Source organism: Pelophylax lessonae, assembly GCF_965119305.1.
Source record: "Pelophylax lessonae genome assembly, chromosome: 2".
Lineage (NCBI taxonomy): Eukaryota > Metazoa > Chordata > Amphibia > Anura > Ranidae > Pelophylax > Pelophylax lessonae.
Genome location: NC_138769.1, coordinates 338,820,031 through 338,842,186, shown reverse-complemented (window position 1 = coordinate 338,842,186; position 22,156 = coordinate 338,820,031). Strand labels below are relative to the sequence as shown.

Genomic DNA, 22,156 nt, shown 5'->3' with positions numbered 1-22,156 from the left:
GCCTATAGGAGTATCCCACTCATTCCCTTCTCCCATCACCTTAAAATACAATAAAAACCACAAAAAAAGATGCTGGAGTTGTTGATGCCTCAGTGCTCACACCCAGGGTCTCTGCTCACATGGCTAGGGAGGTAACCGGTACCGACGGCCGACCCACATCAGGCCACGGGCCTGGAAAACCTGCTAAATACACACACACACACACACACACACACACTGTGTATATAATGCCAATCTATAGCTGGTATACATTCAATAAATGCAAATGTACCACCTCATCTTGAACATGCAGCAGTTTTTAGAGAAAATGTACATGTGTACAAGAAAGACATTGGTTTCAAAACAGTGAGGTTGATTTACCAAAGGCACAGGGACTGTGCACTTTGCAAGTGCAGTTACACTCATTTTTCCCAGAGCTTAGTAAATAAGGTGAAGCTCTGCTGATTTCCATCATCCAATCATGAGAGAAAGATAAGATGTTTTTATTTTCCTTGCATCTGATTGGGAGCTTCACAACATTCACTAAGCTCTAGGGAAAATGAGTGCAACTACACTTGTAAAGTGCACAGTCTTTTTGCCTTTAGTAAAGCAACACTAAGTGTGTCTGTTTTTTCCATAAAATGATAACCACTACTCGTAGACTGATTACAACAGAGCATTGTGGAATAGTGAATAAGGCTGGCCATACATGATACAATTTTCTTGTACATTTACCAAAACCATATAATATGAGGACAAACATAAACACTTTCAATTTATATGCAATCAGACAGGCCCTTGCACTACATAGAAAAGGTAAATCTAAAGGAAATCGAATAAGAAAAATGTAAAATGTATGGCCTGCTAAAGATTTACCTCCATATATTACACGTAAAGGCACACGCACGCACGCACGCACATATTAACTGTATCAGAACATACATATGGATGCATTTACCAGTATCAGGAAATACATTTGAATACACTTACCAGTGTAGAGATAAGTATCAAGACCACACGTTTTGCCATTTTATACAAAAGCCACTGTTTTAATACCATCCTGTGCAATCCCTTTTGTCTGCAGAGGAAGGCATGTGCTATATAATGTAGAATATTTCTTCCATTCAGCTCACTCATATCAAAATATCAAGAGATGGAGAACTAGTTACAGTAGACTGATTAATACCATTCCCCACTGACAGCAACTTTCGTCTTACTTGGTTTCCATAGATATTGTTGTTGGTTTGACAGTCCACTGATCTGTGACATACTCCCATAGCTTCACTAATAAGGAGGGAAAGACACTTGCATAAATAAAATAAGCAACAATAAAAAAAAACACTTTTTTTTTAAATACATAACTGGATTAAATAAAGTATTTTTACATGCAGCTGCCAAAAGTACCTGAATCTGCCTTGACATTAGTTTCCTATAATTCCTACATGCAGAAGGGCAGTGAGACTAAAAGGCTAAAGGCCCGTACACATGATACGAAAATCGGAAGGAAAATTTCGTCCGACGAACGATCTGCCGATTTTCGGATTGTTAGTATAGTGCTTTCGACAGCCAATTACAGATTTTCGGACTACAAAAACTGGATGTGCAGGCTATTCAATTTTTATCGTACGTCAAAACAACGTCCAATTTTCATTTAATTAGTACAGTTTTCCTCCGAATAAAATTGTAAGAGCAAGACTAGGCATGCTCAGAAACGAAAGAACACATACAAAACAATTCAACACATGACATCACTTCTGAAGTTGAATTCTGTCGTACGAGAATTTTCGTATGAAAGTAACCTCTTCACTTTACATATGAGACCAGCATGCAGGGCCAGCCCTACCATGGGTCCCGTGGGACCATGGGACCCAGGCGGCACTTAGAGAGGGGCAGCCCCAGGCTGCCTCTTCTCTTCTTTAGCTTTTGCTAAAAAAAAAAAAGGTCCGCGGCCGGGCCTGACATGCACACTGCGCATGTGCCGCCGCTCGGGAAAGCCCGTAAACGTTCGGCTATTTCCGGGAATAGCCGAACATGTACAGGCTTTACCGAGCGGCGGCGGCGGCACATGCGCAGTGTGCATGTCAGGCCAGCCGCAGAGGTGTTGGCGCCGGGCGGCGCCATTTTTAAATCCTAAGGCGCCTTTAGAAAGAGGTAAGTGAGACTGCTCCACAGCCACACTACCTGCCATTATGCGGGGCTGCAGGCATACTACTGAAGATGCAGTGCTGCGGGCATGGTACATGCCCACAGCACTGCATCTCCTGTAGTATGCCCGCAGCCCCGCATTCTCTTGTACCATGCCCGCAGACCCACATTATCCTCTACCCTGCCCGCAGCACTGCATTCTCTTGCACCATGCCCGTAGACCCGCATTCTCTTGTACCATGCCCACAGCCCTGCATTCTCTTGTACCATGCCCGCAGACCCACATTCTCCTCTACCATGCCCGCAGCCCCGCATTCTCTTGCACCATGCCCGCAGACCCGCATTCTCCTCTATCATGCCCGCAGCCCCGCATTCTCCTCTACCATGCCCGCAGCACTACATTCTCTTGCACCATGCCTGCAGCCCCGCATTCTCCTGCACCATGCCCACAGCCTTGCATTCTCATGCACCATGCCCACAGCCCTGCATTCTCCTGTACCATGCCCGCAGCCCTGCATTCTCCTGCACCATGCCCGCAGCCCTGCATTCTCATGCACCATGCCCGCAGCCCAGCATTCTCCTGTACCATGTCCGCAGCCCCGCATTCTTCTGTACCATGCCTGCAGCCCCGCATCCTGTACCATGCATGCAGCCCTGCATTCTCCTGTACCATGCCCACAGACCCACATTCTCCTGTACCATGCCCGCAGCCCCGCATTCTCCTGTACCATGCCCGCAGCCCCGCATCCTGTACCATGCCCGCAGCCCTGCATTCTCCTGTACCATGCCCGCAGCCCCGCATTCTCCTGTACCATGCCCGCAGCCCCACATTCTCCCGTACCATGCCCACAGCCCCCCATTCTCCTGTACCATGCCCGCAGCCTTGCATTCTCCTTTACCATGCCCGAAGCCCTGCATTCTCATGTACCATGCCCGCAGCTTTGCATCCTCCTGTACCATGCCTGCAGCCCCGCATTCTCCTGTACCATGCCCGCAGCCCCGCATTCTGTACCTTGCCCGCAGCTCTGCATTCTCCTGTACCATGCCTGCAGCCCCGCATTCTCCTGTACCATGCCTGCAGCCCTGCATTCTCCTGTACCGTGCCTACAGCCCTGCATTCTTCTGTACCATGCCCGCAGCCCCGCATTCTTCTGTACCATGCCCACCGGCCTGCATTCTCCTGTATGATGCCTACAGCCCTGCATTCTCCTGTACCATGCCCGCAGCCCTGCATTCTCCTGTACCATGCCCGCAGCACTGCATTCTCCTGTACCATGCCCGCAGCCCTGCAGGCCCTGTGGCACTATAGACAGTAGAAAGCCTGGTGCGCTCATCTGCCCAGTGTCTACTGCTCTGTCCTGCTCCTGCTGTCACTCCGTACACACTCACACCCCTCTGACTGCTTTCATAGTCCTATAGAATGTGGGGGCCTTTTGGAGGGCGTGAATTTTTTTTTTTTTTTGGGGGGGGGGGGGGCAGCATTTCATTCTCTGACCCAGGCAGCACAATGTCTTGGGCCAGCCCTGCCAGCATGCAACAAAAAACAGACGACAGATCGTTCGATAATCTGATCGTGTGTACGAGGCTTAACAGTCGTGTATAATGCAGCAAACATTATGAGGTTGATTTACTAAAGGCAAGTAGTCTGTGCATGTTGCAAGTGCACTTGAATGCATTTTCCCCAGAGCTTAGTGAATGTGGTAAAGCTTCATTGTGTAAAGAATTCCCAATCAGGTCCAAGGAAAAAAAAAAGACATATTTGCTTGCACATGATTGGATGATGGAAATCAGCAGAGCTTCACCAGTTAGTCAGGTTGAAAAAAGACACAAGTCCATCTATATACATAATCCTATACCCGCAGTTGATCCAGAGGAAGGCGAAAAAAACCCCAGCAAAGCATGGTCCAATTCACTAAACTCTGGGGAAAATTAGTGTAACTGCACTTGCAAAGTGCACAGTCTATTTGCCTTTAGTAAATCAACCCCAATGTTTCCCTATGGTAGGAGAGAGTCAAGTGATAGCCTCATCAATTTGCTGGTGCTCCTTTGAGGTTCCAATTACAACCTGGGTGTGACAAAGACCATGGTGTATTACCCAAATGAAGTGTAGTCTGCAAGGAGGTACTGGATATAGATTTGCTGTTTAGGCAGTTTTGTAATCCAAGGTTGTATGCCAAACAAATAAATCTGCTAAATGATTTGTAATTCCAGTATATTTATTACAGGCAGTTTACATACATACATTTCATCTCTGTATGTAGCTGTGTATACCATTCTAGTGACTATATTTTTGGATTTTCTCTCACTTTCAGCCCTGGTGACAATGGCCACCAGGAAAAATAGAGGAAGTGAACTTCCCTTGTAAACACAGATACTGTAATAAAAACTTAATATGTGTTCCAACCAGGGTTGCCAACCGTCCATAATTTTATGAACAGTTTGTATAACATAACCAGAATTCTCAGATCTGTAAAAGTATGTGACGGGAGAAACTGTCCGTAAACAAATAGCAACTGGGTGCAGCTGTCAAGATTGAGTGTCTGTCACACTTTTAACAGTTCCTGGCCAGTATGATTCCCTCTACATGAATGGGAGAGGAGGGAGGCTGGATCTTCTCCGTTTCCCATCGCTATCTTCCTGTGTTTGCCCACACTCCAACCCCGGGCAACAGTGGGGTTCTTGAATGGCAGTTGTGAGCGACTCAATAAATATTGGTGGTGAGTGGTAAATGCCTACCAAAACTTTGCTGACCAGTACTCACCTAAAACACTGGGTGTCAATGGCAGTTTATTCAAATACAGATTACTCGGTGCTTATTGGCTATTTACTTAACAGAAAAGCTGTACATGTTCTGTTCTGTGCCTCCTGATAATGCTATCCACAGTGCTAGATTTATGTGGGGGCAAAAGGGGAAGTTGCCCTGGGCCCCCAGCCAAAAGACCTACTTGGTAATGGATTTAATTGATTCTTTGGAATGGATTTTAGAATCACTTTAAGATATGTATGAAGAGCTGGACCTGGATGCCTGGAACTTCTGTGGCAATGCAGACTAGAAATCAACTACCAGCAGGTCAACAAAAAAAGCGATAGGAGGTGAAATCCAACGTCAGTCTCAGAGAAACAGTTTTTTCTCAAGGAAAAGTTCAGATGTGAAACTTTAAATTATGTTTAAAATCAGTTGTCTGTTGTTTAGCATAAGAATTAGTGTATGACAGAGTATACAAAGTAATATTCAAAGTAATAGTCGACTTATGTAGTCTACCTGATGCAGAGATAAAAACTGAGGCTAAGAAAGTTATTGGTGCTTTCCCTTGAGACTTCAGTAGAGGGTTTGTTGAGGAAATTGTCCAGTTTTCAGCATTTGCCAAGCTCTGTTCATATCTCACGCCATCTTAATACGCAGTTTTATTACATGATGAAGGGCTTGCTGATACCTTTTCACATTTGAATGTAGCTCTTAGAATATATTTGAGCATGATGGTCACTAGTTGTTAAGGAGAAAGATCGTTCAGCAAATTGGCACTGATAAAGAATTATCTGAGAACCACGATGACCCATGAAAGACTAAGTGCTCTGTGCCTACTGGCTGTGAAGAGCAGTGTCTTCAAAATGATACAGTGTGATGAGTTAGTTAATGATTTTGCAGATACTAAATGCGGCAAGAAAGACTTTTTGTAAATTTTGTAGTGTAATGCATAACTGTGATGAATGACTTGCCCATTCTAATTACCTGTTCAATGTGTATTCTTACAATCCATAGAATTGAGGCATTATGCAATGGGATATCACTCAATAATGCCTGCAAGGTGTCCGAGGGGCATATGCCTCAGTTGCCTGGGTGTAACAATGCCTATGATACTCTCATTTTCTATTAAAATGAGCCCTTCACTTTATGCCATTTCTAATATGTTTGTCTTTCTAGAGATCAATGAGTTAAACATTTTACAGTGTATTGATGGTTGGGGTGTCAGAGCTCTGCCTCCTGATTGTTTGTATTTAAGGACCACTGGGAAATGAGTAGGATGATGTTTATTAAAAAAAGGTACATTGTTGTGCATGCTATAAGGCAGTTAATTACACTCAACATTAGGAAAGACATCCTTTTAAAGTGATTCCGGTAAAAAAAAGAAGAAACAAAAAAGCTCCACTTGTGATGGATGCTTCTGCGGTCTGCTTGCTCCGCCATGTGACATTTCTTAAATAGCTAAGGGGCGGGGTCATTCAGTGGCACCGCCCCTGTGACGTCATCGAACGGTGCATGCTGGGTCACCGATATCACAAGGGGGCGGTGCTATTAAGCGATGTTGTTGGGTGGCCCTACCCCTTAGCTATTTAGGAAATGTCACATGACGGGGCAGGCAGACCAGGAGAGCGTTTGTTGATTGTTTCTTTTTTGTTATTCTTTTTTCGGTTCCGGCGTCATGATTGATGATGGATCTACATTGGGGGACATTGTTTTTTTTTAGTTTTTAATAAAGGAATTGTCAAAAACTCTTGTACTGTCTTTTTTTAACTTTTACACTTTTTTGGTGAATGGGTAAGGGGAACTTGTTAAAGGGAACTTCCATAATCCGATAAGCCCTCTGCCCACAGACCCCTACAACCACAGCCCAGGGTTGTGTGGAAGAGGCTCTTGTTCCCATCAACATGGGGATACAGTGCTGTAGGGCAGAGGGTGCTCCACCCTACAGCCCCGTATCCCCATGTTGATGGAGACAAGGGCCTCTTCCGCATAACCCTGGGCTGTGGTTGTAGGGGTCTATGGATGGAGGGCTCATGTTGAGGGCATGTGGCCCGGTATGGTTCAGGAGGGGGGTGGCTGCTCACTCGTCCCCTCCCTTTCCTGACCTGCTGGGCCGCATGCTCAGATAAGGGTCTGATATGGACCTAAGGGGGGAACCCATGCTATTTTTTTTTTTTTAATTTTGACATAGGGTTCCCTTTCAAATTCATACCAGACCCGAAGGGGATGTCCACGTGTTTTTTTTCCCCAATTTTTTTTTGGCCAGTGTTTTGCTTAAAGCTCCAACTCTCCAAAATCTCCAACCACGCCACTTCCAGTGACTCTACAGCAGCAATAATTGGATATTTGGACGAGTTGCTGTTTTCACAGAACACCTGCAGCGTTTACACTACGGTACACAATATAATGAGTGGACATTGTTTATCCGCCCACTACTAACTAAAAACATGGACGCCTCCGAGGAGGCAACAACTTTTTCCTCCTTACCTAGTGTTCTGTCAAAACAGTCAACTCGTTGTGTACCATAGTGTATACGTTGCTGGTGTTTCGTGAAAACAGCAGCTCGTCGAAATTTCTTTCTGCTGTAGAGTCATCTGAAGTGACATGGTTGAAGATTTTGGCGAGTCGCAGTTTCCAGGCAGAACGCCGGCGATTGTTTTTTTTTTATATTCAGCTGTGAGCAACAGCTGATGACTCATCTGTTGTTAAGGATGCAGCGGCCAGCTTTCTGGTCCACTTCTTAGCAACCAGCTATAAACAATGTGTTAAGGAAAGGAGAAAAAACAAGCAAAACACAACATGCAAAACACATGTAAAAATGCATCAAAAACGCAACACTTGCATTTTTAGTGCAGGTCCACATGCAAAACGCAATATGCTGTGGGAAAAAAAGGCCCTACCCTTTCCAAAAACGTAGCACATAGATGTGAACTTGTGCCATAGGAAACCATGTTAAATGGACTGTAGTGCGTTCCTGCAAATTGCAAAACACACTATTAAATGAATAGGTGTAAACGTAGGGTAAAGATATAAAGATATACCCTAATAAAAACCCTTGATTGAATTCACCTGCTACCTCACTGGCAGTCCCTAATGCAGTATCGTAGTGTGGTCCATCAGCCTTAAGGCTCCTTTAACACTTGCCACTCTGTCAGCGGACTCCGTTTTTCTCAGCGGGGGGATCGATCTGCCGATCCCCCGCTGAGCAGGCAGGTGGCAGCTCTGGCTCCGCACTCTGTGCGGAGCCAGAGCTGTCAGGTCCCCGCTCTTCTCTATGGGGGAATCGGATGAGAACGGACCGCCTTTCTGTTCTCATTCGATCCCATCCGATCCGCCAGACGGATGGAAAACAGGGTTTCCATCCATCCGGATTTGACGGACAGGATCGGATCGGATGTCAGCGGACATGTCTGCATGGGGCATCCGTTCAGATCCACCTGAAAAATCCACCTGTCAAGTGTGAAAGGGGCCAGAAGTTTTGAACTATAGCAATGCATAGTGATTTAGCAAATGTGTTTTGGCTGAAGAACACCACAGCACCTGCCAGAACATAGCGTGTTTCCTGCATAAGTACTGTATGAATGGGGCCTAAGAGCTAATCAGGCTCTTGTGCATGACCATGTGCTGACAGGGAGAGTTTGCAGAGCTATGAATTATCAGGGTGCAATGAGTATAACAAGCGGGCAACTAGCATTTTAATAGGAAATTAGTAATGGCATCCTCAAAATGATTTTGTATAATTGCAGGACATAGGCCCGATTCTTATAGCCTCCATATTGCAATAGTGTGGTGTACATAAAAAAGTTTGTTTTTATGTCATCTTTGGAAGTTTGGTTCCTGTGCTCCTATGTGGCAGCTTTTTATTCAAACATCACCAGCCTGACATTTTTTGTTTTTATAGGCAGTACCCCACTGAGGAACATATATTTTCCAGGAAGCAAGCAAATTCACAGTTGAACAAACAGCGAACAATCCAAAACACAGAAACCCACAAATCGCTAGCATTTACCTTGATAGGAGGGCTAATGGGCCATTCTACTTCATAGTTCACATCTGTCTCCCATTTGTCTCTCTTTTAAAACCAAATCCCTCCATGCCTCATTCTTTCTAATATGTCCCATGGTTGGGCCTGATGTCTCTAAACAATAACTTAAAAAAATAAATAAATAAATAAAATAAGGGTATACAAGAACCACTCCCCAAATCGCTTACAATCTGAAATGAGCAGACAAAAAAATAAGATGCACTTTCAGCCACAATTTTGTCCCTAAAAAATGTAAAGCTCTGACAGGCTGCAGACTAACTCCCACGTTCTATAGAGTTAGCTAATAACGTGAGAGGATTAAAGAAAATCCCATAAATCCTTTTGGTCAAGTCATGGACATCAGGATTAGAGCTGGGAAGAGCAGTATGGTACAGTAGAATTTCTATTTATGTAGCTAAATGATAGTTTTTTTAATTTTTTATTTTATTTATTATTTAAAGTGTTGTGCTTATTTATTCCCAGTATACAGTGTGAACATAACTTTTTTTTTTGTTAAGAGGGGTTAGTAATATGTAGGAATAATGCCTAGGCCTTACTGGGAAGACTGGGAATATGAGCTCACAAATGACATGCACAGAACCTATACTGCAATAGATGGATCATTAGGTAGGAGATATCTGAAACAGACAATCCTAAAATCAGAAAAGCATTTTAAAAAATATATGCACACATAACAAAAAGGTTGTACTTGGGGTACAGAACAGCAAAAAATATATACAATTTACATGGATGGCGATTGACCTAATAATTTATATTTACCAGAATGAAATGAAATGTTTCATTGTACTGTTTGTATAGACATTTATCTATTATTTATATACATTTTATATTTTGATTATACTGTTAGATATGCCAAGTGTTGCAGTATGCTGAATGCGCTCACTTATTTTTTCTCTTATTCTTCCTAGAACATTCATCTCTATATTCTCATATGCCTTTTAATATTTTATGCTGTATTTTACATGGCTTCCACTGTGTGTGCAGGATTTTTGAGGTAATAGCTGTTATGTTTTCTACAGTGAAGTCTATTGTATTTATATTGACATTTGAAAACTGGAAGCATTAACTTGCGAAAATATACTTTTCTTTTTTTGTTTTCTCGCTCCTTTTACCAGACAATGAGGGGAACTCAACACAGACATAAATAAAAAAAAACCTACTTTTCTTAACCACTTGCCGACTGCCTAACGCCGATCTACGTCGGCAGTCAGCCCCTCACAGGCAAAGTGACGTAGGGCTACGTCACTAGCTTGTGAGGGTCTAGGGAGCGAGCGCGCGCCCCCGGAGGCGCGCTCCCGCTCCCGCGTGGTCACAGACCCCCCCGCGCGTGTGACCGGCGGACCCGATGTCCGCCGGTCACTCGGCGATCGGTGGGGGAGAGGGAGAATGTCAGGCAGCCTGTGTAAACAAGCTGCCTGTCATTCTCCTTGCTGTTAGGATACTGATCACTCGGATCTAGTATGTAGATCCGTTGATCAGTGTCCATACAGCTCAAGCCCCAGCCAATCACAGTAGAAAGCACGCCCCTAGGGATACACACAGCCCCTCCCTCCCAAATAAAGTTAACCCCTTCACTACCAGTGTATTTTTACAGTAACAGTGCATATATATAGCACTGATTACTGTAGAAATGTCACTGGTAACCCCAAAAGTGTCAAAAATGTCAGTCAAGGGTCCGATCTGTCCGCCCCAATGTCGCAGTACCGCAAAAAAAATCACAGATCGCCGCCATTACACGTTAAAAAAAAAAACAACAAAAATGACAGAAATCTTTCCCTTTGTTAGTAAACGCGATAACTTTTGCGCAAACCAATCAAAATACGCTTTTTGCGATTTTTTTTTACCAAACATAGGTAGCATAAAACAAATTGGCCGAAAAAGTAAAAAAATTTTGATTTTTAAATTTTTTTTTTGGGGAATTTCATATAAAAAAATGTGAAAAATATTGCTATTTTTGCAAAATTGACGCTCTTTTTTTGTTTATAGCGCGTGATCAAAAAATCGCACAGGTGATCAAATACCACCAAAAGAAAGCTCTGTTTGTGGGAAAAAAAGGACGCCAAATTCGTTTAGGTACAGCGTCGCACGACCGCGCAATCGTCCGTTAAAGTCACGCAGTGCCGAATCGCAAAATACCCCCTGGTCGGAATGGGGGTAAAATCTTCCGGGGCTTAAGTGGTTAAAGTTTTATTATACCCAAAAGGAAAGTTTCTCTGTCGCTCATTGACAGAGGTAGTCTTCTTGATTCACAAGAACTGGGTTATGTTGTCTCCGCAGGAGTAGGACTAGGCAGAAAGAAAAAAACGTTCTGGCTCCACCCTAGGGGCAGTCCCAGAGGGTATATCCTCCCTCTCTCTGCTACAAGGCATCAGTTTTTTTCTGTCTAGTCAGGAGTAAGGACCTAAGTTCCTTGCTGGGATCTCTGGTCCTGGTAAGATTTTTTTTTTTTTAGAAAAAATATTTTTTAGGTAGTTTTTTCTCCAGTGTTTTTTCCTGTGAGATCTTCAAGCAAATACGCCGGACTGGGCGACACTAGTGGTCACCCCAGCCGGCCTACGAGCGAGCGCAGACCATTGCATTGCGCTTGGTCGGCCGCGACACATTCAAGTAAGTATGCGGGGCCGGGCGACGTGCTGGATGTTGAGATCCAGTGGTCACCCCGGTTTCTGCCTACGAGCGCGTGCAGACCAGAGCTCCTCGCTGGGTCGGCCGCGACGGAGTCCCATTGGAGGGACTGACCTTGCGAGTTAAAAGTCTCGCTTGGACGCCAGGAACCAGAGAGTCGAGGCGTCCGGAGTGGTCCACAACCCCCCACCCCGGTGGAGAGGGTATTGTGAAGAGAGGGTGCCTGTCGGTTCGGTATGGTGAGTAAACGTTCCCTTTTTTCCTCGTTATGAGGCAGTATGAATTATGGGCCCCTCCATACATGGTCAGTATCTGTCTGACACTAAAAGTCCCCCTTGTAAATACAGCATGTGTTTGGTGGGAAGTGGACTTGGTTTGAGATTACAGCAGACATAGGAGGTATAATCCTACCTTAATTGTAGTGTACCTCCTGCAGATTGATAAACCGCCATTTAGCAGAGATGCAGGTGGATGTGCTGGGAAAAACGATTTCGGCAGTCCACCGCCATTTTGCCGTAGACCGGGTGCATGAATGTCCTCAGGTCACGCCGGCCGCCATGTTTTTGGAGTCTATTGTCTCCTGTATGGGGGCGGCCATGTTTGATGAGCCCAGCTACCTCGTGGAGAGCTGGGAACGCCGGAAGGCGTACACAGGGGGCGGAGCCACATCCTTCTACCCGGGAAAACTAACACAGCTCTTTCCAGTCTGTAAAAGACAGACGCTGACTGCAGTTGGTTGGAAACTTCTCTGCATCGGGTGGTGAGCCTTGAGGGTCCCTCTCTCTCTCTGTGGGGATCGAGAAGCAGGTACTCTGAGGGGCGCTATTGCGCTAGGGGGATACACATAAAAAAAAAAGAGGTATTTTTTATTTAAAAAAAAAAAAAAAAAAAGTTTTTGTTTTTTCTGGCAGAGGTGTCCTGAATTAACATGGACCCTGCCACTCATGTATCTCCACCGGATCCCCTCGAGGTGTCTGCAGGATCCTCCAGCACCCCACTGACGGTTGAATCATTGTCAGCTATTATGGAAACTTTTGTGTCCCGGGTGGAAGTGGCTTGTCAGGGACAGGGCGCAAGAAAGCGACCCCCGCCTAACCCCTTATTATCTGAAACTTCGGATTCAGAATCTGAGCCTATTTCTGCAGTTGCAGGTACTTCATCTGGGATTGGTGTCTCAGGTACTGTCTCTTCAGACAGTGAGGAGGATGTTTCGGCATCAGCCATAGCCCGAGAGGAAGCGTTGGTAAACGCACTCATTGTATCTGTTCAAGAAACCTTAAGATTACAGGGTATTCCGTCGGAAATAGCTGAAACTGAAATCCCCTTTGGGACTAAAAAACGCATCAAAGTAGCGAAGGTTTTTCCATTGCCCAAATGTTTTGGCAATCCAATCAAAGAAGAATGGAGTCTGCCAAAACGCACTTCTGCTATTTCTAAACGCATTAACAGGCGTTATCCGTTTGAGGAAACCCTCATTAAGAAATGGACAGAACCACCTGTGGTGGATTCACCAATTGCTAGATTGAATAAAGCCACGGTTATTCCTTTAGAAGACGCTCCGTCTTTTAAAGATCCAGTGGATCGCAAGATAGAAGCTATGTCTCGCACCATGTTTTCCTTGATTGGATCAGCTTTCAGACCAATAATTGCTATTGGACTGGTTTCGCAGACTGTAACTGAATGGACCAAGTGGTTGCGCCGGGACTTAGAAGAAGTCCCTCAGGCGGTATCAGATTTGTTGGAACAAATGATACAGGGGTTACAGTTTGTGTGTGATGCGGCGTTAGACGCCACTCCATTATTGGCGCGAGCATCAGTTTCAGCAGTGGTTCTCAGGCGTACACTGTGGCTAAAAGGTTGGTTAGCCGACCAAGGTTCCAAAAAAGCATTGGCTAATATCCCCTTTTTAGGAGAGCGTCTATTTGGAGCCAACTTAGATGAGATCATTAAGGATCTCACGGGAGGAAAGAGCACCTTTTTACTGCAAAATGTTAAAGGTAAAGGACCTCGTCAAAGACGAGGGCCTTCTTTCTCTGCTCACAAAAAGTTTTTTCGTCCCGCGGGTGAAAAAATTAAGTCCTCCAAAGCTCCTTCAGGAGGCTTCAGGGGACGTTGGTCGGGCAAGCAAAAGCCCGCCCCCTCCAGACCTGAAGATAAATCGTCCAAAGCCTGAAGGTGCGCCCCCACCCATAACTGGGGTGGGGGGACGTCTTCGCCGGTTCCCGGATCCATGGCTTTCCAGAATCCCGGACAAGTGGGTTTGCAAAGTCATAAGGTCAGGGTACAAGATCGAGTTTCGATCTCTCCCACCGGCGCGATTCTTCCCTTCCAATATCCGACTATCCCCGGATCGTCTAGAAGATCTACGGAGAGCAGTCACGGATTTACTACAACAAGGAGTGGTAGTCCACGTTCCTTGGACAGAACGTTTTCAGGGGTTTTATTCAAACCTATTTACAATACCCAGGAAAGAGGGCAAAGTGCGTCCAATTCTGGACTTAAGGGCACTCAATTCCTTTCTCAACATAAGAAAATTCAAGATGGAATCCATTCGCACAGTAGCAGCCTTCCTGCATCCAGGGGATGTCCTAGCATCCATAGACATCAAGGACGCCTATCTTCACATTCCCATTTTCGCAGGACATCAGCGGTTTCTACGCTTTTCCGTAGAAGAGAACCACTATCAGTTTGTGGCGTTACCTTTCGGTCTCGCCACGGCTCCTCGGGTCTTCACGAAGGTGTTGGCCCCAATGTTGGCACTACTGCGCCAAAGAGGCATATCGATTCTAGGTTACCTAGACGATCTCCTACTTCATGCAGAGTCTCCTCAGACCCTGCTACAAAACATAGAAATTACTATAATTTCTTTACAGGAATTCGGGTGGCTGGTGAACCAGCAAAAGTCATTTCTGGTTCCCACCCAGAGGCTCGAATATCTGGGTCTAATTCTAGACACAGTCAGGACAAGAGTTTTCCTTCCGGTAGGGAAACTCCGGAAGATTCAATCAGCAGTCCAGTTGTTACTATCCAACAGCTGGTCTTCTCTTCGAACTTGCATGAGGGTTCTGGGGTTGATGGTGGCTTCCTTCGAAGCAGTCCCATTTGCCCAGTCCCATACCCGAATTCTTCAGCAAGAGATTCTTCTCAGATGGAATCGGAATCCGGAATCCCTGGACAATCGGATCCGATTGAGCAAACAGACCAGAGAGTCTCTGGTCTGGTGGCTTCGGTCTCCGATGCTCAGCCAGGGAAAGTCATTTCTGCCAATATATTGGACGATAGTGACCACGGATGCCAGTCTATCCGGATGGGGAGGAATTCTCGGTCAGTTATCTGTCCAGGGACTTTGGTCCCTGGAAGAATCCAGGTTGCCGATAAATGTATTGGAACTGAGAGCGATCAGACTTTGTCTGATTCACTGGACCGAGCAGCTCCAGGGCAGCCCGGTTCGGATCCAGTCGGACAACGCCACGGCCGTGGCTTATGTCAATCACCAGGGGGGCACCAAGAGTGTCCGAGCGGCCAAGGAAGTGGCTTGCATTCTTCGCTGGGCGGAACGATTTGTTCCAGCGATCTCTGCGGTGTTCATTCCGGGGGTGGAAAATTGGCAGGCAGATTATCTCAGCCGTCAGACTCTGGATCAGGGGGAATGGTCCCTCCATCCAGAAGTTTTCCACCAGTTGTGCCTACGTTGGGGCACCCCGGATGTGGATCTGTTGGCATCTCGATTCAACAGGAAAGTACAGAGATTCGTGGCTCGCTCCCGCGATCCTCTAGCAGAGACCGCAGACGCACTGATCGCCCCGTGGGGGCAATACCAGCTAATGTATGCCTTCCCTCCTCTCGGGTTACTGCCAAGACTTCTTCGCAGGATAGAGGAGGAAGGAATTCCAGTAATCCTGGTAGCTCCGGACTGGCCTCGCCGAGCGTGGTACGCCGACTTGGTCAGACTGGTGATGGACGTCCCGTGGAGACTTCCTCTCAGGGAGGACCTACTGTCTCAGGGACCGATCTTCCATTCTGCTTTACGATCGCTGGCTTTAACGGCCTGGCTATTGAGACCCAGGTGCTGAAGGACAAGGGATTGTCAGCTTCAGTTATTCCTACTTTAGTTAAAGCAAGGAAAGCGACTTCCAGAAAGATTTATCATCGCACATGGAAGTCCTACATTGCATGGTGTGAACCTCTGGGGTTCCGTCCACGGTCTTATTCGGTTAGTCGAATATTAGCTTTTCTGCAACAAGGGGTTGAGCAGAAACTGGCCTTGAGTACTATCAAGGGTCAGGTCTCGGCATTAGCTATCTTCTTTCAGAAGCCTTTGGCTACTCATTCCTTGGTGCGGAATTTCATCCAGGGGGTGCGACATCTGGCTCCGCCAGTGCGCGCGCCGTTACCACCCTGGGATCTTAATTTAGTATTGTCGGTTCTTCAGAAACCTCCCTTTGAAGATATTAGGGAGATTCCTCTACCTACGTTGTCCCAGAAGGTGGCCTTCTTGGTGGCTATCACTTCTGCACGCAGGGTGTCAGAACTGGCCGCATTATCTTGTCGTTCCCCATATCTGGTGGTTCATAGAGATAAGGTGGTTCTTCGTCCGAATCCATTCTTCCTACCAAAAGTGGTTTCAGAATTTCATCTGAATGAAGAAATTGTATTACCTTCCCTGTGTCCTAAGCCCAGTCATCCTCGGGAGTTTGCTTTACACTCCTTGGATGTGGTCCGGGCGATCAGGGTATACTTGAAAACGACAGACTCGTTTCGCAAGACGGATTCACTTTTTGTGATCCCGGATGGACCCAAAAAGGGGTTGCCTGCATCTGCCGCGACTATTTCCAAATGGATCAGACAGACGGTGGTACAGGCTTATTCTATTAAGGGTCGGGAGCCCCCGTTCCCTGTTAAGGCGCACTCCACTCGGGCATTTAGTGCGTCATGGGCCTTTCGCCATCAGGCGTCAGTGGTCCAGGTGTGCAAGGCGGCTACCTGGTCGTCGGTGCATACCTTTACAAAACATTATAAAGTTGATGTAATGGCATCGTTTGATGCCTCGTTTGGCGCAAGGTTTTGCAGGCCGCCATTTGAGGAGACCAGTGGTCTACCTCGAGGGTTTTTTTCCGTTGGAATTTTTATTTGAGTCTCATTCTTTGTTTATAATGAGCCTTTAAAACTTCTAGTTTGGCACCGGTTGGGCCTTCTAGATTGGATTTTGATTTCTGTCAATCCCACCCCTCATTTGTGGCACTGCTTCTGGATGTCCCAGTTCTTGTGAATCAAGAAGACTACGTCTGTCAATGAGCGACAGAGAAAATCGGATTTTTGTAAGATCTTACCGTAAAATCCTTTTCTCTTAGCTCATTGACAGACGTAGTACCCGCCCCTCTATCATTGAGTTGGGTTGGGTTATATTCTCTGTTGCTGCTTTGTGACAGAACTGATGCCTTGTAGCAGAGAGAGGGAGGATATACCCTCTGGGACTGCCCCTAGGGTGGAGCCAGAACGTTTTTTCTTTCTGCCTAGTCCTACTCCTGCGGAGACAACATAACCCAGTTCTTGTGAATCAAGAAGACTACGTCTGTCAATGAGCTAAGAGAAAAGGATTTTACGGTAAGATCTTACAAAAATCCGATTATTAGCTGACGCTTGGCTCCAATTTGTTAGTGTATTTAAGCCTGCACTTATATTTAAAAGACATGTACTCGCACTGAGGTTATGTATGTTATATCCTACCAGCTTGTGTTTTTTTTTTCCATGCCCATTATTGGTGCGATTGTTTGATTGGAATCACATCTTATCAATCTTAAGTATATCTTAAAACAAAATCATCTGATTATAAAAAAATGGCAAATTTAACCACTTCCCGATCAAGGAAGTCATATGACATCCTAGACTGCAGCTGCAGGCATCATTCAGATATCTTCTCTTTTTGCCGGGTATTCCCTGTCATGTTAAAACAATCATAGCGGCTGTTCAGCCGCTTGATTGTTTTTACGGGCGGCAAGTGGGGATACCCCCGTCCCCCCATCTCCCACTGCCCTCTGTTGCTTCTACTAGCTAGCCCATGCGAGCGGCAAACTGGAGAAGGTATCAGCCGGTGGTAGCCATTTACCATTCAAAATACCACGGACCAGATGGTCCCCAGCAATCTCTATGACTTTCTGAGGCCAGGTGCAACATTATGAGGTCACATCCGGCCTCAGCAGATGTAAACATAGCCGTTTCTTTGGCTGGGAAGTCCAAATCTTTTTTATTTTGATCTCAGGCTTTCCAGCCTAGAGGAGAGATGTGGGGACTTATAGACCCCAGATCTCACTGTAAAGAGGACCGGGCATGCCCTATTCCTATTACACGGGATGTTTACGTTCCTTGTAATAGGAATTAAAGTGATCATAAAAAAAAAAAAATTAAAAGGAAAGTGTCAAAATAAAAAAAATAAAAGTAAAACAAATAATAAAAAAGTAAAAAATCCAAAGAGCCTGCCCCGCTTTGTAGCACGCAGAGGTGAACGCATACGTACATCGTGCCCACATATGTAAGCAGTGTTGACACCACACATGTGAGGTAACATTGTGAACTTTAGAGTGAGAGCAATAATTCTAGCGCAAGAGCTCCTCTGTAACTCTAAACATTTAACTGTAAAAATGTTTAAAGCATCACCTATGGAAATTTTTAAGTACCGAAGTTTGGCGCCATTCCATGAGTGTGTGCAATTTTAAATCATGACATGTTAGCTATCTATTTACTCGGCAATATACAATTTTTTTTTTTTTTAATTCATGAAACAGTTTTTTTTTCCAAGAAAACGCTTGAAAAATTGCTGCGCAAATACAGTGTGACATAAAAAGTTGCAATGACCACCATTTTACTCCCTAGGATCTCTTCTAAAAAAAAAAAACATATATAATCTTTGGGGAGTAATTTTCTAGCAAAAAAAAAAAAAAAAAAATATGTAGGAGAGGAGTGTCAGAATAGGCTTGGGCAGGAAGTGGTTAAGTGCAGTTGAGTTAAAGTAGAACTATAAGCAAAACATTTTTTTTTTCATTTTGGATAGACGGGGGGGGGGGGGGGTTATAACCCCTGTCAAGTTTTTTCCCTATCTATGTCCCATGGGGGAGATTTACCTCACTTCCTTTCCCATAGCCAAACAGGAAGTGGGAAGAGATACCTGAAAATTAAGGGAATTCTTTGGGGACCCCCAGGTCACCTGAACTAGTATCCCCATTGGAACATTTCCCCTCCTATTACTTTTCTGGGGACAACCCAAATTGTGGGATTTTCTTCTACTTTCACTTTCAATGATAATGGTAAACAGGACAAATAGAGAGGGTGACTCTCCTTAACAGGGACATAGACAGCAATGAAAACTTATAGGTGTTCTAATCCCTCTCCACTCTATCCAAAACTAAAAAAAAAAGTTTTGCCTTTAGTTATACTTTAAGACTAGAACCCCTTTGAAATTTTCCCTTACTTCCTCTATTGGGGAACTATTGTCAGCAGGACAGAACGTGAGGGGAAACCTCTCTGCCATGGATAGCAGTAAATACATTTTAATCAATTCTTTGAATCTTGATTTGAATCTTCTGCTAAATATATGCTTTCACTTTTTTTTCTAGAATAGAAAATTTTGACTGGACCATACCATTCAGACATACAATTCTACCATCTTTAAACAGCTCTGAATATCTTGGTGAGTAATTTACTGCTATTATCAGGCCATAACCAGGGTGTAATTCACTAATAAACAAATAAGTCACCCAAACCTATATTTTCAGCAAATTAGGTGGATGTATGTTGTAGGAAACCAATTTTCTGTCCCAAGTGAACTTCAGCTCTGTGGACTGGCAAAGGGATCCTCCTTTAAGCCCCGTACACACGTACCGATCGTCGGCCGACAGAACGTCCTACAAATGTTCGCGGCTGGTGTGTTTGTTGTTTGTCTGTTGAAAAGTGCTCAAAACTTGCCCAGGACATTTGTCTGCCGACAGAAAATGACGTCACTACGTTCCACGCACGTTCGCCGCTACAAAAGAGGAAGTGAGTGTTTGGCCGTGACCCTTCTGGGCATCTCGCGCTGATTTCGGTAGCATTTGTTTGGTTGACGACATTTCGCTATTTTCCGAGACATCGTTCGAGAATTTATTATGGCGACCGTGAATTCGTCCGTTGCTGTCGTTAGTGTTGGAGTTTTGGCTCTGAGACGACGTACGAGCAATAGGAAGAAGAAGCGGACCTCCTGGACGAAAAATTGGTTGCTTAACCGTGATCAATTTTCTCATATGTCCTTGCTGAGGGAGCTCCAGGAAAATAATCCTGATGACTTCAGGAATTATTTGAGGATGACGGATCCCATCTTTTACCGTCTTCTTGCCCTGGTGTCCCCCTATATTCTGAAGCAGGATACTTGTATGCGGCTTGCAATTACTCCTGAGCAAAGGTTAATTGCGACGTTGAGGTATCTTGCAACAGGGAGAAGCCTGCAGGATCTGAAGTTCACCACAGGCATCTCCCCCCAAGCTCTTGGTATCATCATCCCTGAGACCTGCTCTGCCATCATCAAGGTCTTGCAGAAGGACTATATCAAGGTATGTTTGATTTTTTACATTACATTACATGTATTACTAGTTTCACCCGAATTATGATGTTTTTGGATGTACAGCAATTGACACAGGCCATTATTTGTAAACTACCCTCTGTCCGCATGCACATAGTAGTAAAGATGTAGATTATCTTTAACCATTTGTAAAATTACCCACTAACCACCCCACCATTCTCTCCTATGTGTCCCTAAACGCATTGCCTGTTAACAGTATGTCGAATTTATCTAATTTTATTGCTTTCCCTCAAACAATTATTCCTTGGCCAATGTTTTAGTACCTAGTTAATGATTTATCTAAAATACATCAGTCCATCCATTCCCACCTAGGATTGTGTATGTTTATGTAATGATGTTAAAACCTTCACTGACCACAAGCCCTTATTGATGTATAAATGCCCAGTTTTACTTACCCATCCCCCACCCACATGCTAAATCTCCAAGTCAGCATATACCAAAGCTCAAGTTCAGAGGTCTTCAAACTATGGCCCACCAGTTGTTCACGAACTTCAATTTCCATCATGCCTAGTCATGTCTGTGAATGTCAGAGAATTACAAGGCCTCATGGGATGTGTAGTTCTGCAACAGCTGGATGGCCGTAGTTTGTAAATCTCAGCTCTAGCTGGTGAGTATAATGGGCCATACACACTAGAAGATTGTCAGAACAATTTATCCTTCCGATTTACCAAAACCAAATAATATGAGGTCCAACAAACACTTTCAAATCCTATGCAATCTGGTAGGCCCTTGCACTACATAGAAAAGGTAAATCTGCACGAAAAAGTCTTCAGAGAATCTTCTAGTGTGTATGGCCCTTTACAATATAAGAACAATAGGAGGTTGAAAATAAATGTATGTAGATGTTACATCCCCATATCCAAACCTTTGCCTTCCTGTTGTTTATTTTTTTAGCAAGTTGCATAAGCATTTAACAGACAACTGTGTGTGTAATTAATAATGTGATGTGCTCAAGCACTAATTTTTGTTTTTTTTTTTTCCCCCACAGTTTCCTTCAAACGCAGAGCAATGGCTGGAGATTTCTGATCAATTTCTGGAGAAGTGGAATTTTCCCAATTGTGGGGGTGCTATTGATGGGAAGCACGTCCGCATTGTCCCCCCTCCGAATTCCGGCACATTTTATTATAATTATAAAGGTTTTTTTAGTATAGTCATGCTAGCCATAGTTAATGCAAACTATGAGTTTATTTATTTGGATATTGGCAAAAATGGCCGCAATTCGGATGGGGGAGTTATTGATCAGACGGAGTTCGCTCGTCGTCTAAAGAACGGCACTCTGAACCTGCCATCCAGGGAGCAAACTGTTGAGGGTATGAGCTTTGTGTTTATCGCAGATGAGGCTTTTGCGCTTGGGGAGCATCTCATAAAGCCCTACCCTCAGAGGAACCTCACCCCCGACCAAAGGATTTACAACTACCGGTTGTCCAGAGCTCGCAGAGTTGTGGAGAATGCCTTCGGGATAATGGCCAACCGGTTCCGGATATTCCTGACGTCCATAAACCTGGCACTGTACAAAGTGGATAATGTGGTCTTGTGTTGCTGCATTTTGCACAACTTCCTACGCAGGAATGCACAAAATTATGTATTGCAGCAACTGGATACTGACCCTGCTATGCCAGGTACAAGTGGAGAGGCCCAACCTTCTAACCAAGTGGAGTCCATGACGTCAATGGAAGTTGGACGGTCAGCATTGGCATCACACAGGGCCCGTCAGATCCGCCAGGAATATCTGGACTATTTTGTGGGGAGAGGAGCTGTGTCCTGGCAGCAATCACTGTCACACACCCATTAATCTTGTTAAAGATTGGACACACAAGATAAATGTCAGAGATATCTTATTTTTCAACACATTAAAAAAAAATTGCAATGATTCTGTATTGTGGATTCTAATCATTTGGGCACATATGCCAAACACAATTATTAGGGTTAATCATGTGTTATATATGTGTGACTTTGGAAGGGTTAATACATTCATCAGTGTGTTTCTTGACTGTAGTCTCTCACCAGCTGA

The 22,156-nt window shown here is 44.8% G+C and overlaps 2 protein-coding genes across 2 annotated transcripts in view; one reads left to right on the top strand and one right to left on the bottom strand.

Moving 5' to 3' along the window:
* Nucleotides 1–1,144, bottom strand: part of LOC309546562 (uncharacterized protein) — a 53,391-nt gene extending 52,247 nt beyond the window's left edge. The window contains exon 1 of the mRNA XM_082246312.1: nt 970–1,144. Within this exon, the coding sequence (XP_082102438.1) occupies nt 970–1,116 (147 nt within the window). The 5' untranslated portion in view covers nt 1,117–1,144. The remainder of the gene's footprint in view (nt 1–969) is intronic.
* An 8,682-nt stretch (nt 1,145–9,826) lies between these two features.
* Nucleotides 9,827–22,156, top strand: part of LOC309546091 (putative transmembrane protein 244) — a 58,402-nt gene continuing 46,072 nt past the window's right edge. Inside the window, exons 1-2 of the mRNA XM_082245607.1 lie at nt 9,827–9,906; nt 19,148–19,221. Of these exons, the coding sequence (XP_082101733.1) occupies nt 9,875–9,906; nt 19,148–19,221 (106 nt within the window). The 5' untranslated portion in view covers nt 9,827–9,874. The remainder of the gene's footprint in view (nt 9,907–19,147; nt 19,222–22,156) is intronic.